We start from the raw sequence: 18103 nt of genomic DNA on the forward strand, positions 1-18103 counted from the left end.
CCTCCTCCCTCCCTCTCCCTCCCTCCTCCTCCCCCTCTCTCCCTCTCCCTTCCCCTCCCTGTCCCTTCCTCCCTCCACGTCCCATCCCTCCCTCCCCCTTCCCCTCACCTTCTCGATCAGGTCGATACAGGCCTGTAAGTCCATACCAAAGTCGACGAAGGTCCACTCGAGGCCCTGCATCTTATACTCCTCCTGTTCAAGTACGAACATGTGGTGATTGAAGAACTGTTGCAGCTTCTCGTTGGTGAAGTTAATACAGAGCTGCTCGAAACTGTTCAGCTGCAGGGAGAAACGGAGTGATCAGTGAGGGCCAGGCATAGACCCCTGACAGAGAGAGAGAGAGAGAGACCCCTCTCCCCGTCAGAGAGAGAGAGACCCCTCCCCGGTCAGAGAGAGAGAGAGGGGGACCCCTCTCCCAGTCAGAGAGAGAGAGAGACCCCTCCCCGGTCAGAGAGAGAGAGAGAGACCCCTCCCCCATCAGAGAGTGACCCCTTTCCCTGTCAGAAGAGAGAGAGATAGACCTATCCCCGGTCAGAGAGAGAATGATACCCCTTCCCCATCAGAGAGAGAGAGAGAGAGAGACCCCTCTCTGGGTCAGAAAGGGCCCTTTTCCCACCCAATCAAAGCGAGACCCCTCCCCAGGTCAGAGAGAGAGAGAGAGACAGAGAGACCCCTCCCCTGTGAGGGACTAATCCGCCCCCACCATCAGAGAGACCCCCTCCTCGGGATTCCACACTCTACCTTGCGGACTGTGACTGGGTCTGCTGAAGATCTGCGTTAGGCGAAGGCTTGGCTGGGGGTCTGAGTGTGCAGTGTGAGGGGAGGGTGGTGAGTCACAGTGAGTGGAGGGGAGTCTCATTTCCTGCTGACACCTTGCACCCTCTTCACAACTTGGCTTTCCCCCTGCTGTTACACAGACCATCAGTGAATCTGACTGACCTATCCCCCTCACTCATCCATGTGGATCAGAAATAGCTGTGGTCCCAGCGTGGATCCGTCTGACATGGGGCAATGTACTGAGCCCATCCCCTTTCTGTATGAGCCCCCACACCACCCACTCTTAGTAACGTCTTATGTGGGACGCAAAACTGCATTGAGAATTACTTGAAAAATCTCGAAGCCTGCGATGTCCAGCACTCCGATAAATAACTTGCTCGCCAGCTTTGTGTCCAGTGTCTTGTTAATCCGTGTCACCAGCCATGTGAACATTCGGTCATACGTGGCTTTCGCTAAAGCTCCAACGGCGTAAAGGACCTGCCACCAGACAAAAAAAAATAAGCACAGCTTGAGTCCAGGCAGAAGCCAGAGCCATGTGGTGTTGGTCAGATCTCCTGTCAGTGCGGACAAAGGGCAGGAGGAGTGCAGACTTGACCTCATTGAGTATATCCAGCAATTTGTTTCAAATATGGGAGCAGAGGTGCTTTACATAGAGTCACAGAGATGTACAGCACAGAAACTTGGTCCAACCCGTCCATGCCGATCAGATATCCCAACCCAATCTAGTCCCACCTGCCAGCACCCGGCCCATATCCCTCCAAACCCTTCCTATTCATGTACCCATCCGGGCTCAGACATGACCAGGAGGATCATAAACACACGCTCACAGCCTCACGTTAAGGAACTAACCATTTAGGACTGGCCTATGTAGAGATTGCTCCAATGAAGAGCTTGTGAATCATTCAAATTCTCAACCCCCAGAGAATTATGGATGCTTCATTTCATCTAAACTCATAGAAAATAGGAGCCACAGGCCATTTGGCCCTTAAATCTGCTGCACCTTTCAATACTATCCAATTGAGTCCTCTATTCCTGCTTTTGCCCCATTCCCTTGATCTCTTTAGCTCTAAGAACTAAGAACAACGTCTTCTTGAAAACTGAAAAAACTGCAGATGCTGTAAATCAGAAACAAAAGCAGAAATTGCTGGAAAAGCTCAGCAGGTCTGTGGAGAGAGATCAGAGTTAATGTTTCGGGTCAGAATGGAGGAAGGGTCCTCAACCCAAAACATTAACCCTGATCTCTCTCCACAGATGCGGCCAGACCTGTTGAGCTTTTTCAGCAATGTCTGTTTTGATACCTTCTTGTAAACATTCAGTGTTTTGCCCTCAGCCATTTCCTGAGGCAGAGGATTCCCCCGGCTCCCCACTCTCTGGGTGAAGACATTTCTCCCCATCTCAGTCCTGAATACATTCATGGGATGTGGGTGTCACTGGCTGGGCCCAGCATTTATTGTCCATCCCTAGTTGTCCCTTAAGGAGGTGGGGGTGAGCTGCCTTCTTGAACCGTCTGCTGTGGGTAGACCCACAATGCCCTTAGGGAGGGAATTCCAGGATTTTGACACTTCAGGAGTTAGAACATAGAACATACAAAAATACAGCACAGAAGAGGCCCTTCAGCCCACGATGTTGTGCCGAGGATTAATCCTAATCCAAAGTAAAATAACCTAACCTACACACCCCTCAATTCACTGCTGTCCATGTGCATGTCCAGCAACTGCTTAAATGTCTCTAATGACTCTGCTTCCACCACCACACTGGTAACGCATTCCATGCACTCACAACTCTCTGCGTAAGGAACCTACCTTCCTCCTAATATCTTAAAACTATGAACCCGTGTACCAGTCAATCCTACCCTGGGGAAACGCCTCTGGCTATTGACTCTATCCATGCCTCTCACTATCTTGTATACCTCGATCAGGTCTCCTCTCTTCCTCCTTCTCTCCACAGAGAAAAGTCCAAGCTTAGTCAACCTCTCTTAGTAAGACAAGCCCTCCAGGCAGCATCCTGGTAAACCTTCTTTGCACCCTCTCCAAATCCTCTGTATCTTTCCTATAGTAGGGCGACCAGAACTGGACACAATATTCCAAGTGTGGTCTCACCAGGGACTTGTAGACCTGCAGCAAAACCTTGCAGCTCTTAAACTCAATCCCCCTGTTAATGAAAGCCAAAACACCATTTGCTTTCTTAACAAACCTATCCACTTGGGTAGCAACTTTGAGGGATCTAGGGTACTTGAACACCAAGATCCCTCTGTTCCTCCACACTCCCAAGATTTATGCCTTTAATCCTAAATTCAGCATTCGAGTTCGACCTTCCAAAATGCACCACTTCACATTTATCCAGGCTGTGCTCCATTTGCAGGGATAGCTGGCATTGTTTGGGGTGCAGCCAGAGCTGATTGAGTTTCAGATTCACGTACCTGCCCAACATTCTGATCCTTGGTCACACACTCATTGCCAATCTTCACCTGAGGGTGTAGCAGGCTGGTGATCAGGTCTGTCGAGCGAATTCCCAGTAAGCAGGCAGCTTTATCTGCACCTGTTACAAAAAGGTGGGATGATAGTAAAGATCAGTGGAAAACCACGCTTTATTCCGAATCCAGGAGATGTTGTGGACTATGCCTCAAAGGTGACCATCCGCTGCATCCTGCTGTGATGCAATCTGGGCATCACTGGCAAGGGCAGCACCTACAACTGTTGCCCACCTATAATTGCCCCAGGAGTCCGTGACGGTGAGCTGCTTTGTTGTCTCGAGCTTGTGGAGATACCTGCAGTGCTGTTGGGAAGGAGAATTCCTGCCTGCTAACCCAGTGTCATTGAATGTACCTCCGAGTAAGATGTAAATTCATGCAAATTATGGGCAGGAGTAAGCCCTTTGATTTCACTCAGCCGTTCAGTGAGGTGATGGCTGCTGTGAATATTCCACATTCATGGCCCTGATAACGTTTCACAAAGTCAGAAGTTGCTGGAGAGAGAAACAGAGTGAATATTTGGGATGTAGTGGCTCTGCTTCAGGACTCAGTGACCTTTCACCAATACCCTTTCACCCCCTCACTTCTCAAACATCTATCTACCTCTGTCTTCAAAATATGCAAGGTCTCAGCTTCAAACACCTTTTGAGGAATAGGATTCCAAAGACCATCAATGAAAATAAGAACCTACTCATGAATCAGGCAGGAAACTTTCAATAAAATTCATCCCTTGATGGTTAAGGAGATGAGTAACATCTGTTTCCCATTTTTAACCAGCTTTCAATATATGTGTTATTTAGCCAATGTTGCTTAGTTCCAGGTTTTGCTTGTGTGATGGACCACCCCAGTTTAATGGATGAGTATTGCAGCCACTCTGAGCTGTACAGTGTGTTATTGAGCTGCTATACTGCTATCGCACACTGTTTCGAAATGAAAGTAATCCCGTCCACCCTGATCAATAATGGACTCGTGTTAATTACTTACTTTCTGTTCCATCTATTTCAGCCTGTTCCTCCCTTGGCTTCTGTTTGAACTTCATGTTCCCAAAATGCAAGATCACCCCCACCATTTTGTAGCAGTTGTATTTCTCTTCTGTGGAAAAGCCCAAGATGTCCATAGCGTGCTAATAATAAAAAAACACAGGATTAGTAATACCCTCCCTGTGACTCTGTAATACCCGCACTGTGACTCTGTAATACCCTCCCATAGAGTCAATATTACGCTCCCTGTGAGTCTGTAATACCCTCCCTGTGAGTCTGTAATACCTTCCCTGAGAGTCTGTAATACCCTCCCAGAGAGTCCGTAATATCCTCCGAGAGTCTGTAATACCCTCCCAGAGAGTCTGTAATACCCTCCTAGAGAGTCTGTAATACCTTCCCTGTGAGTCTATAATAACCTCCCTGAGAGTCTGTAATACCCTCCCTGTGTGTCTGTAATACCCTCCCTGTGTATCTGTAATATCCTCCGTGAGAGTCTGTAATACCCTCCCTTTTGAGATCAGTGTGCGATTGAGTAGAGCACAGGAACAGGTACATGGTGGGGCTCAGACAGTGTAAGCCCCCTGCAGACAGCAAACACATTGTTAACTATTACCACACACAATGACAGGGAAGGTGCAAGATTTAAAGTTCTTACAAACATTCTCTGCTGTTATAATTTAGGAAGGGGAAACCCCGATTGCTCATTCATTGGAAAAGAATTCTGCAACCAAAAGGATTGACATTTACCGAGTTTAACTCACATTGATAAAACATTTCACTGTGCCTCGGTACACGTGACAATAAACTCATTTCAATTCAATTCAATTGTATTGAGTGCTCAAGGTGGAGGATGGATAACCCTCATCCTTTATACCCCTAGCATTCAGTGATCCCATATCTGATGTGTGTCTGACAGTGTTTCTCTCCTTCAGCTCTGTTCCCATCAACCAAGCCAGAAGCTCATTGGTTCAACGCAGAGTAATCATTCACTTCGCTTTGTCACATCCAATAATTCAATTCAAATTTACGATTCCTGTTCGCATCTCAGACTGTCGACCTGAGCTCTGAGAAATCATTAGGCTGAGGAGAGACACAAGCTGATGAAAATGATGATCAAGGGAAGGCTGAAACAACTCCCATCCTGCAGTCAGGAATATTCCCGTCTTATCAAAGGGGCACCACCACATGTATTGCCCTGTGAGCAATCTGAGGTCATTAACTGTCACTGGGATTGTGTGCATGTTTACCTCACGGTTCCTCAGACTGTTATCTATAAAGTATAAATAAAACTATATAAAAATACAAATATATGTAAACAACAGAATTATCCACAAACCTGGATGAGTTTCCATATTTAATATTTAGTCAGTGGATTTTAAAGGCCGCAGAGTCCCCTTAACAGGGGTTTCTTTTCCTTCTTTCATGGTTAGTGGATGTCACTAGAAGGATTGGCTTTGTTCCCTGTCCCTAAGTGCCCCTGAACCAAGTGGCTGTCTATACCATTTCAGAGGGCAGGTCAGAGTCAACCACATTGCTGTGTGTCTGGAGTCACATGTTGGCCAGACCAGGTGAGGATGGCAGATTTCCTTCCCTGAAGGACATTAGTGAGCCAGGTTGGTTTTTAAAACAGTCAATGCTCACCATTGCTGAGTCTAACTTTTAATTCCAGATTTGTTTGTTTTATTCCTGTTCCCCCTGGGCAATTGGGGATGGGTAATAAATAGCCAGCGACACCCACTCCTCACGAATGAGTGAGAATTAATTTTAACTCCAGCTGTGGTGGGATTCGAACCTGCAAGGCAGGAGCGTTAAGCCAGGCTTCGGGATGATTATTCCTGTCACATTCCCAAAGCACCATGTCCCCCTGATGAAACAACCACTTCTTAAAGGAATGGTGAGATGTGGAATATAAAACACTTACATCAGTTGCCATTAGCTCTGCACCATCGTCGACTTTGTCCACTGTCACTACTCCTTGTGAACAGAAGTGGTAGTCATGGGGATTGGTGGAGACCATTAGGATATCTGTAATGAGAAGGGGGACTCAGTTTGATTCTGGTGATGGTAAACTGTCCCTGGTTCAGATTAGAAACTTAACTCCTTGTGCTGTGAGGTATTCCAACCTGAGGCAGTAACAATATGTGGGGAAACTGTTTTTAATGCACTGTTGTGTGTCTTAGACAGAAGTTAACATTGAGCCAAAGAGGAGGGAGTCAGGTCTGGGCAGACTGAAGGGCTGAAGCAGCATCTTACTCAAACAGCAAGCTGTGAGGTGATCTGTGAAGATCGTAGGGTCTAGATTAATTAAGACACAGAGACCAATGGGGAGCATGAAGGGGCTGGGAGATGGGGGAGCCAGGGTTGTAGGGCTGGAGGAGGTTATCGAGATGGGAGATGTCAAGGACATGGCAGCATTGAGTCTGAGAGTGAGGTGCTGGAAAAGCACAACCAGTTAGACAGCATCCGAGGAGCGGGAAAGTCGACGTTTCGGACATATGCCCTTCATCAGGAATTCCTGAAAAGTCGACTCTCCCGCTCCTCGCGTGCTGCCTGACTGGCTGTGCTTTTCCAGCATCACACTCTTCAACTCTGACCTCCAGCATCTGTAGCCCTCATTTTCTCCCAGCATTGACTATGAGGCTGATGGACTTTTCCATTTAACTAAGAGCATCTGGCTCCCACACTGTAAATCCATTGATCTCTCTCTCTCTCTCTCTCTAATGCTGCTCCTTACCTTGAAGTTCCTTTTTCTTGCCAGACAGGATCTGATAATAAATGTGATAACTCCGCTCCCCAGGTTGTTGGAATACAACACGTGACTTCTCCAGCAAGTCTGAACAGATGAAGAAATATTGATTAATACCTTGGCAGAAAACAATCCCCACTCTTTATCTACAGCTACGACAGGTATTCAGAGACCTCCCTGTCCAGAGACAAAATCTGTCTGTACATTCCCTCATTTTATTCTGACATTCTCTCCCCCCTCAGTCCCATGCTTCATTCTGCCCCTTATTTTGAGTTACTCTGTGACTGTAATTCAGAGCCAAGGTGAGTTATTCCCCCTGAATTCGTTGAGGTCGATTTTCACCCATTCCTTCTGCAAGGCATCATTACAGTTCTCATTCTGATGTAGTCACACAATGTGTCCACCATTTCCCCAAACTATTTCAAACCAACCCATCTTTGGAATGTCTTTAGCACACTGTCCATTTCATTACAAACTGGCAAGCTTACTTGCTCTGAGAGCTCACATCCATCAGATTTCCTCCTGCGTAAATTTTTATGCAATTTCCGAATGGGCTGCTGTTTCTGTTTAAGTTTCAAATAGAGATCCTACCTTCCCAACCCATGACCACTTCCACCCAGAAGGACAGGAGAACACCATTCCCTGCAGGTTCCCCTCCAAGCCACTCACCACCCTGACTTGGAAATATATCATCATTCCTTCACTGTCGCTGGGCCAAAATCTTGGAATTCCCTTCCTAAGGGCATTGTGGGTCAATCTACAGCACCTGACAGCAGGAGGCTCAGTGGTTAGCACTGCTGCCTGACAGCGCCAGGGACCCAGGTTCGATTCCAGCCTCGGGTGACTGTCTGTGTGGAGTTTGCACATTTTCCCCGTGCCTGCGTGGGTTTCCTCCGGGTGCTCTGGTTTCTTCCCACAATCCAAAGATGTGCAGGTTAGGTGAATTGGCCACGCTAAATTGCCCATCGTGTTCAGGGATGTGTAGGTTAGATGACCTAGCTAAGGGAAATGTAGGGTTACAGGGTAGGAGGGTGGTTCTGAGAGGGATGCTCTTCCAAGGGTTGTTGTAGACTCGATGGGCCTACACTGTAGGGATTCTATGACTGCTGCGTTTGAAGAAGGCAGCTCCCCACCACTTTCTCAAGGGGGTAACTAAGGACGGGCAGTAAGTGCTAACCCAGCCAGTGACACCCACACCCACGTTCCCCACAAACCAAAAGCACATCATCGTATTTACGTACAGGTGTCAATGTCAGCAGACGAGAGCTTGCCCGTGTGTCCAAAATGGATCCGTATGTATTTGCCCTGAAATCAAGGTAGATATTAGACAATAGGTTTAGTTGTTCCTCAAGAGAAGCGAAATAGCATGACGTACGATGTAGTGGGTTACTGGAGCTAGTTAACACTCTGTCTCTATGCTCAGGCTGACAGACCAAGCATCTGTACAGGAAGGGGAGCAGGCTACTTGGTCATTTGATTTTATCGTCTCTCCTGCAGCTCAACTTCAACCCACCCCTCTTGGGGGTTTGTAGTGCAGACGGAGAAGGTGGTAACATTCCATTCGTTATCCACTATCTACTCTGGAACTACTCTGTTCAAATCCCACTGCAGCAACTGAGGGGATTTAAGTTTGGCCCTCAAGTTTGGAACATAAAGCTAGTCTCATTAATAGCCTCCATGATGTCGATCGGAGATTGTTGTGTAGAGTTTCTCCTGATTGATGAAGAGCCTTCAGGAGGGAAATCTGCCATCCTTACCTAGTCTGACCTACACGTGACTCCAGGTCCACAACGGTGTGGCTGACTCTGAATTGCTCTGTGAAATGACTCAACAAACCTCTCCGTTCGAGGGCAGCTAAGGATGGTCTCCAAATGCCATCCCATAGAAGAATTTTTAGAAACCCCTGAAACCATACAATGTCGGACCCAAAGTAGGCCATTCAGCCCATCGAGTCTGCTCCACCAATTGACGAGATCATACTTCTTTTGATCATCCTCCACTCCACTTTCCTGCCCTTTCCCCTGGACCTTTGATTCCCATTCCTGACTAAAAAGTTGTCCCTCTCAGCCTTGAATATATTTAATGACCTATCCTCAATATCCCTCTACGCTAAAGAATTCCATAGATCCATTACCCTCTGGGAGAAGAAATTCCTCCTCAGTCCAGTCTTAAATGGGTGAACCAAAGATAATGTCCTCTGGTCTGAAACTCTTCCACAAGGGAGAGACAACCTTTCCGCTAATCTGTGAAGAACCTAAAGAATCTTACACCTTTCAATGAGGTCTCCTCCCATTCTTTTAAACTCCAATGAGTACAGGCCCGATCTACACAACCTATCCTCATAAAGCAGTCATATAGTCATAGAGATGTACAGCATGGAATCAGACCCTTCGGTCCAACCCGTCCATGCCGACCAGATATCCCAACACAATCTAGTCCCAACCTGCCAGCACCCGGCCCATATCCCTCCAAACCCTTCCTATTCATATACCCATTCAAATGCCTCTTAAATGTTGCAATTGTACCAGCCTCCACCACTTCCTCTGGTAGCTCATCCCATACACGTACCACCCTCTGCGTGAAAACGTTGACCCTTAGGTCTCTTTTATAATTTTCCCCTCTCATCCTAAACCTATGCACTCTAGTTCTGGATTCCCCCACCCCATGGAAAAAAACTTTGCCTATTTATCCCTTCCATACCCTTCATAATTTTTATAAACCTCTATAAGGTCATCCCTCAACCTCCGACACTCCAGGGAAAACAGCTCTGGCCTATTCAGCCTCTCCCTATAGCTCAAATCCTCCAACCCTGGCAACATCTTTGTAAATCTTTTCTGAACCCTTTCAAGTTTCACAACATCTTTCCAATAGGAAGGAGACCAGAATTGCACGCCATATTCCAACAGTGGCCTAACCAATGTCCTTCCATATCTGATATCAGCCTAGTGAACTCTACCTGGACTGCCTCCAATGCCAGGATATCTTCCCTTAGATAAGGACCCAGAAAGGGTGGTACATGTATGGAATGAGCTGCCAGAGGAAGTGGTGGAGGCTGGTACAATTACAACATTTAAAAAGCATCTGGATGGGTATATGAATAGGAAGCATTTAGAGGGATATGGGCCAAGTGCTGGTAAATGGGACTAAGTCAGAATGGAATGTTTGGTCAGCACAGACAAGTTGGACCAAGGGGTCTGTTTCTGTGCTGTACATCTTTATGACATTTTTTGAGCTGTGGTCTGAATAGTGCTTTGTATAGCCTTTGAAAAACATCCTTACTTCTATCTTTTGTTCACTTCCTTAACCAAGGAAGCGCCTTTCAAGATTACTTTTCAGAAGCATTTCTCCTGAAATGATCAGACTGTGGAAGGTGTCACAGAGAGGACAGAGGATGACTCTAACCACCCCCTTTTTTGTTACCAATGATCTTTCTGGTCACTGGCCTGTCACGGTTAATACTGACCTTTGGATTTAATGTTTGGAAACCTGTCAAGGTTTTATCCAATTGATTGTCTCAACCTGAGCTGGAGATCAGGAGGAGCTATGTCTGGGATTTGGGTACATGCTGAAACCACGGGTAGAGCCACAAATAGTGGCAAGCTTGCAGTTAGGAGAGAGAAACATCAAAGGGAGAATGTTTCCACTCACAAATCTAGAAGAGTTGTCATTTCGAACAGTCTTAGCATTCCCAAACGCTTCCATGGCTGGATTAGCCTCAATGATCTGATCTTCCAGGGAGGCCTGTGGGACTCACAAGTAGAAAATATTAAGAATGCAAAATGTACAATATATGGACCTTCTCTTTAGCTAGTCTTGCACAATTTACCAAATCATTCATTCAATCAACATGTATGTTTAATTAGATGTTATCATAGAATCTCCACAGCACAGAAGGAGGCCATTTGGCCAGTCTTGGCTATGCTGACTCTTTGCAATTCCAGTGCCACATCCCAGTCTGAGATGTCTTTACTCATCAGATAATAATCTGTTTGCCTTCTGAAAGTCACGGATGGCATGTTGCAGATCCTGGCTCTCCATAGGCTCTTCCTCTTGCTGTCTTTTGCTAATCACCTTAAACCTGAGACCTTCCGCACTTGATCACTGTGTCAATGGGAACGGGTTTTCCCTGTCTATTGCTTCTGGGTTTCCGAGCGGTTAATTTTGGCGTAAGTGTACCTATTCAGCTTGGCCCACATGCTACACACACACACACACACACACACACACGCACGCACGCACGCACACGCACACACACACACACACAGTTCTGACCAAGAGTCGCACATTAAGGGATACATGACGAGCTCAGATAGGTAAAAACAATGACTGCAGATGCTGGAAACCAGATTCTGGATTAGTGGTGCTGGAAGAGCACAGCAGTTCTGGCAGCATCCAAGGAGCTTCGAAATCGATGTTTCGGGCAAAAGCCCTTCATCAGGAATAAAGGCAGAGAGCCTGAAGCGTGGAGAGATAAGAGGGACTCCCTGAGATTCTTGTAGAGAGAGGAGGAAAACTTCCTCAAGGCAGGCATCCTTGCAAGAGGATTCGCAGTAGGGTTAAAATCAACGAGGTAAAAACAATGACTGCAGATGCTGGAAACCAGATCTCAGGGAGTCCCTGTTATCTCTCCACGCTTCAGGCTCTCTGCCTTTATTCCTGATGAAGGGCTTTTGCCCGAAACGTCAATTTTACTGATCATCAGATGCTGCCTGAACTGCTGAGCTCAGACCAGTGCCAGCCACTTCCAGGACTTACTGCTTTCTGCAAGTGAACACTTTCATAATCTCCGTGAGGTCAGGTGACCCCTTATCCATCTCTGTTCTAGACAGTGGTCTAGCCTCAATGATCTGATCTTCCAGGGAGCCCTGTGGATCAGTTACTATTCTGGCTGATTGCTCTAGTGTTTCTGTGTCAGACTCACAGCCATGGCTGTGCTACATTCTTACCGTCTTCTTCATTGCCAGATCTCCCTGAGCGGCGGTAATGGCAAAGTATTGAATCACTCTCTTAGTGTTCACTGTTTTCCCAGCTCCAGACTCACCCCTGTGTAATAACAAATAGATTCAAAAACACAAAGTCAAAACTTATTCAACACTAAGAGTCCAATCCCTACAGAATCCAATCCCCCAGAATCCAATCTCCACAGAATCCATCCCCAAAGAGTCCCATCCCCACAGAGACTCATCCCCACAGTGTCCCATCACCACAGAATCCAATTCCTCTAGAATCCATCCCCCACAGAGTCCATTCCCACAGAGTCCCATCTCCACAGAGTCAAATCCTCATAAAACCCAATCCTTATAGAATCCATCCCCTACAGAGTCCATTCCCCACAAAGTCTCATCCACACAGAATCCAAGCCCCACACAATCCAATCCCTGCATAGAGACCATTTCCCACAGAGTCCATTCCCCTCAGCGACCATTCCCCACAGAGTCCATTCCCCACAGACTCCATTCCCCACAGAGACCATTCCCTACAGAGACCATCCCTCACAGAGACCATTCCCCACAGAGTCCATTCCCCTCAGCGACCATTCCCCTCAGCGACCATTCCCTACAGAGTCCATTCCCCACAGAGTCCATTCCCCTCAGAGACCATTCCTCACAGAGACCATTCCCCACAGAGTCCATTCCCCACAGAGACCATTCTCTACAGAGACCATCCCTCACAGAGACCATTCCCCACAGAGTCCATTCCCCACAGAGTCCATTCCCCACAGAGTCCATTCCCCTCAGAGACCATCCTTCACAGAGACCATTCCCCACAGAGTCCATTCCCTACAGAGACCATTCCCTACAGAGACCATCCCTCACAGAGACCATTCCCCACAGAGACCATCCCTCACGGACATTTTGAGCAATTTGACTTAATGCTGACCTCGGCCTTTCCCATAAATCTGCACGCTGTTTGCTATTGAAGTAATTTCTCCTGCAGTTTTGAATTCCTCAACTTGCCTTACATCCACCACATTTCCAGGCGGCATCTTCTTTTGCAAAATACTGTGCTTTCAACCCATGTCCTCTGGTTCCTGAGGCTTTTATGAATGAGAATAATTTCTCGTTATCCACTCATCCCAGACCTCTGATGATGTTAAAAGCCTCTAACAGATCTTCCTCTGAGCCGTCTCCTCTCCAGGGAGAACAGTGCCAATCTCTTCAATATATCCTCATCCTACTGCAGTTTCTCATTCCTGGAGCCAGTCGAGTAAAATCCTCTTGCTTTGTGCCCAGTGCGGCACGCATGACTATACACAATAACCTCCGTGTTCCTGTACTCTGTACTTCAATGAAGCTGAGAATACAGTAATACTTTATTTACAGCTCTCTGGGCCAGTCCTGCCACATCCAAAGCACAAACCCACCCTGCTTTACTCGGATCCTGTACTCTCTCTAGTATAGTTCCATTCATACTGTTTCTTTACTTGTACAAGTATATCACCTCATCCGTCTCTTGTTCAACTGAACCTACTCCCCACAGAGAAATCATTGGTTTATTTAGAATATAGAAAAATACAGCACAGGAACAGGCCCTTTGGCCCACTATGTTGTGCCGAATATGACGCCAAATTAAACTAATCCCTTCTGCCTGCCCTTGGTGCATATGCCTCCATTCCTTGCAGATAGGATAGTGAAGAAGGTGTTTGGTATGCTTTCCTTTATTGGTCAGAGTATTGAGTAGGGGAGTTGGGAGGTCATGTTGCGGCTGTACAGGACATTGGTTAGGCCACTGTTGGAATATTGCGTGCAATTCTGGTCTCCTTCCTATTGGAAGGATGTTGTGAAACTTGAAAGGGTTCAGAAAAGATTTACAAGGATGTTGCCAGGGTTGGAGGATTTGAGCTATAGGAAGGGGCTGAACAGGCTGGGGCTGTTTTCCCTGGAGCGTCGGAGGCTGAGGGGTGACCTCATAGAGGTTTACAAAATTATGAGAGGCATGGATAGGATAAATAGGTAAAGTCTTTTCCCAGGGATGGGAAGTCCAAAACTAGAGGGCATATGTTTAGGATGAGAGGGGAAAGATATAAAAGAGACCTATGGGGCAACTTTTTCACACAGAAGGTGGTACGCGTAGAGAATGAGCTGCCAGAGGATGTGGTGGAGGCTGGTACAATTGCAACATTTAAGAGGCATCTGGATGGGTATATGAATAGGAAGGGTTTGGAGGGATATGGGCTGGGTGCTGGCAGGTGGGACTAGATTGTGTTGGGATATCTGGTCGGCATGGACGGGTTGGACCGAAGGGTCTGTTTCCATGTTGTACATCTCTATGATTCTATGATGCTACAGTGTAGAAACAGGCCATTTGGCCCAACAAGTCCAGACCGATCCTCTGAAGAGTATCCCGCCCAGACCCATTCCCCTACCCTGTTTCTCTACATTTACCCTTGACTAATGTATCCACACATCCCTGAAGACTTGAACAGGGCAATTTGGCATGATGAATTTGCCTAACCTACACATCTTTGGATTGGGGGAGGAAACCGGAGCACCCGGCCGAAACCCACACAGACACAGGGAAAATGTGAAAACTCTACACAGTCACCCAAGGCTGGAATGGAACCTGGGTTCTAGGCACTGTGAGGCAGCAGTACCTACCACTGAGCTACAGTGCCACCCTTAAACACTGAGTCACGTGCTGCCCATATTCATCTGTTTATCTAAAAATCCCTTAAATACCCCTGTCGCATCTCCCTGGCAGGGCATTCCAGACTCCTACCACCCTCTGTGTCAAAGTCTTGCCCCTCACATTTCCTTTGAACTTTCCCCCCTCTCACCTTAAATGCCTGCCCCTCTAGTGTTAGACATTTCAACTCTGGGCAAAAGATTCTGACCATCAACCTGATCTATGTATCTCATAATTTTACAGACATCTTTCAAGTCTCCCCTCAGTCTCTGTCGCTCCAGACAGAACAACCCACGTTGTTCCAGCCTCTCCTTACAGCTCCTGCCCTCCACTCCAAGCAGCATCCTGGCAAATCTCTTCTACACCCTCTACAAAGCTTCCATGTCCTTCCTGTAATGCAGTGACTGGAATTGAACACAATACTCTAAGTGTGGCCTCATGAAAGTCTTATAAAGCTGCAACATGACGTCCTGACTCTTGTACTCAATTCCCCGACCAATAAAAGCAAGCACACTATACGCCTTCTTTAACCCTTGTAGCTACTTGCGTTGCCACTATCAGGGAGCAATGGATTGAACCCCAAGATCCTTTTGTATATCAGTGCTGTCCAGGGGTCCTGCCGTTAACTGTGTACTTTCTAGATCAATTGTTGATTTGAACTCACTTTACAGAAAAGCATCATCTTAATATTCCCTAAAATGTAACCTTTACTCCTGGTTTCCAGCCATAGATTAAATGACATGCATTGGTTAATAAACTACAGGTAACAGCGTGAATTTACAAGAAAGTATTCGTTCTGATTCAGGCTCCTCACTGAGTTCCCGGACGCTATTCCAAACCGGAGACTCCTGTAGTGGGATCAATGGAAAGGAATGAAGCGGATTTCTCAGGATTACTTACGTGATCAGCATGGACTGGTTCTCACGATCTAGAATTAAGAATAACAATGATTCAGACAACCTTGAATCCTTTCCACATAAACATCTGAGAATGAGGGTGGCCCAGTCGGGAGGGTGAGGCCAAAAACAGCAAAATTCCTGATGACAGGAGCAGGAATGTGTCAGTGCTGTTACACAGCCTGACATTAGGGTAAGGGTCACCACTAGTGTCCCTGCTGACTGCGTCTGCGGGAAGTGCACCCAACTCCAGCTCCTCAAAAACCACGTCAGGGCACTGGAGCTGGAGTTGGATGAACTGCAGATCATTCAGGAGGTGGAGGGAGTAATTGAGAGGAGTTGCAGGGAGGTAGTCACCCCTCAGGTAAAAGAAGAAGGTCAATGTGTTCCTGTCAGAGGACGGAAAGGGAACCGGCAGGCAGTGCAGGGATCCCCAGTGGCCATTCCCCTCAACAACAAGTATACCGTTTTGGATACTGTTTGGGGGGGTACAACTTACCGGGGTAAGCAATGGGGCACAGGTCTCTGGCACGGAGTCTGTCTCTGTTTCTCAGAAGGGAAGGGGGAAGACGAACAGAGCATTTGTCGTTGGGGACTCTACAGTTTAGGGGACAGATAGGAGGTTCTGTGGGAATGAGAGAGACTCACGGTTGATGTGTTGTCTCCCGGGTGCCAAGGTTCGTGATGTCTCTGATCATGTTTTTAGGATCCTTGAGGGGGAGGGGGAACAGCCTCAAGTCATGGTCCTTTTAGGCACCAATGACATAGGTAGGAAAAGGGATGGGGATGTAAGGCAGAAATTCAGGGAGCTAGGATGGAAACTTAGAGCTAGAACAAACAGTTGTTTCTGGTTTGTTCCCGTGTCATGTGCTAGCAAGGCGAGGAATAGGGAGAGAGAGGAGTTGAACGCGTGGCTACAGGGATGGTGCAGAAGGGAGGGTTTTAGATTCCTGGATAATTGGGGCTCATTCTGGGGTAGGTGGGACCTCTACAAATGGGATGATCTATACCTGAACCAGAGAGATACCAATATCCTGGGAGAGAAATTTGCTAATGCTCTTCGGGGGGGGGCGGTTTGAAACTAATTCAACCGGGGGATGGGAACTGAAATTGTAGTTCAAATTTATGGGAGGTTGAGCATAGTGAAGTCAGAACTAAAATGTCAAGATCGCAAGAGTTCACTGGCAAGCAGGAAGGTGGTTTGAAGTGTGTCTACTTCAACCCCAGGAACATCCAGACTAAGGTGGGTGAACTTACAGCATGGATTGGTACCTGGGATTTCAATGTTGTGGCCAATATTGAGACACGGGGAAGAGCAGGGACAGGAATGGTTGTTGCAGGTTTCGGGATTTAGATGTTTCAGTAAGAACAGGGAAGATGGTAAAAGAGGGGGAGGTGCGACATTGTTAGTCAAGGACAATATTTCGGTTGCAGAAAGGACATTTTAGGGCTCCTCTACTGAGGTAGTATGGGCTGAGATTAGAAACAGAAAAGGAGAGGTTGGGAGTTTTCTATAGACCTCTGAATAGTTCCAAAGATGTAGAGGATAAGATAGCAAACATAATTCTGCATAGGAGCGAGAATGATAGAGTAGTTGTTATGGGGGACTCTAACTTTCTAGATATTGACTAGGAATACTATAGGTCAAGTACTTTAAATGGGTCAGTTTTTGCCCAATGTCCGCAGGAGGGTTTCCTGATACAGTATGTAGACAGGTCAACAAGGTGTGAGGCCACATTGGATTTGGTACTGGGTAATGAACCAGGTGTTAAATTTGGAGGTAGGTGAGCACTTTGGTGATAGTGACCACAATTTGGTTATGTTTACTTTAGTGATGGAAAGGGATAGATATATACCACAGAGCAAGAGTTATAGCTGGGGGAAAGGCAATTACAATGCGATTAGGCAAGATTTAGGATGCTTTGGATGGGGAGGGAAACTGCAGGGGATGGGCACAATTGAAATGTGGAGCCTATTCAAGGAACAGCTACTGCATGTCCTTGATATGTATGTGCCTGTCAGGTAGGGAGGAAGTGGACGAGCGAGGGAACCGTGGTTTACTAAGGAAGTTGAATCTCTTGTCAAGAGGAAAAAGAAGGCTTATGTTAGGATGAGATGTGAAGGCTCAGTTAGGGTGCTTAAGAGTTACAAGTTAGCCAGGAAAGACCTAAAGAGAGAGCCAAGGATCAGGAGGAAACATGAGAAGTCATTGGTGGATAGAATCAAGGAAAACCCCAAGGCTTTCTATCAATGTGTCAGGAATAAAAGAATGACTAGAGTAAACTTAGGGCCAATCAAGCATAGTAGTGGGAAGTTGTATGTGAAGTCAGAGGGGAAGTGCTAAATGAATACTTTTTGTCAGTGTTCATACTAGAAAAAGACAATGTGGTTGATGAGAATACTGAGATACAGGCTATTAAACTAGACAGGATTGAGGTTCATAAGGAGGAGGTGTTGGCAATTCTGGACTGTGTGAAAATAGATAAGTCCCCTGGGCTGGATGGGATTTATCCTAGAATTCCCTGGGAAGCCAAGGAGGAGATTACCGAGCCTTTGGCATTGATCTTTATGTCGTCATTGTCTACAGGAATGGTGCCAGAAGACTGGA

The 18103-nt window shown here is 46.8% G+C and overlaps 1 protein-coding gene across 6 annotated transcripts in view; it reads right to left on the reverse strand.

Moving 5' to 3' along the window:
- The window catches only part of LOC122550181 (myosin-7B-like), a 132833-nt gene that overhangs the window by 92961 nt on the left and 21769 nt on the right, over positions 1–18103 (reverse strand). For all 6 annotated transcript variants that reach the window (XM_043690887.1, XM_043690888.1, XM_043690892.1 and 3 more), the window contains exons 6-15: positions 15500–15527; positions 11920–12016; positions 10622–10714; positions 8215–8278; positions 6962–7060; positions 6149–6252; positions 4232–4370; positions 3197–3315; positions 1105–1254; positions 109–279 (exon numbers count right to left, since the gene is read on the reverse strand). In XM_043690887.1, coding sequence (XP_043546822.1) covers positions 109–279; positions 1105–1254; positions 3197–3315; positions 4232–4370; positions 6149–6252; positions 6962–7060; positions 8215–8278; positions 10622–10714; positions 11920–12016; positions 15500–15527 — 1064 coding nt within the window. The remainder of the gene's footprint in view (positions 1–108; positions 280–1104; positions 1255–3196; positions 3316–4231; positions 4371–6148; positions 6253–6961; positions 7061–8214; positions 8279–10621; positions 10715–11919; positions 12017–15499; positions 15528–18103) is intronic.

This window comes from Chiloscyllium plagiosum, chromosome 5 (assembly GCF_004010195.1).
Source record: "Chiloscyllium plagiosum isolate BGI_BamShark_2017 chromosome 5, ASM401019v2, whole genome shotgun sequence".
Taxonomy (NCBI): Eukaryota; Metazoa; Chordata; class Chondrichthyes; order Orectolobiformes; family Hemiscylliidae; genus Chiloscyllium; species Chiloscyllium plagiosum.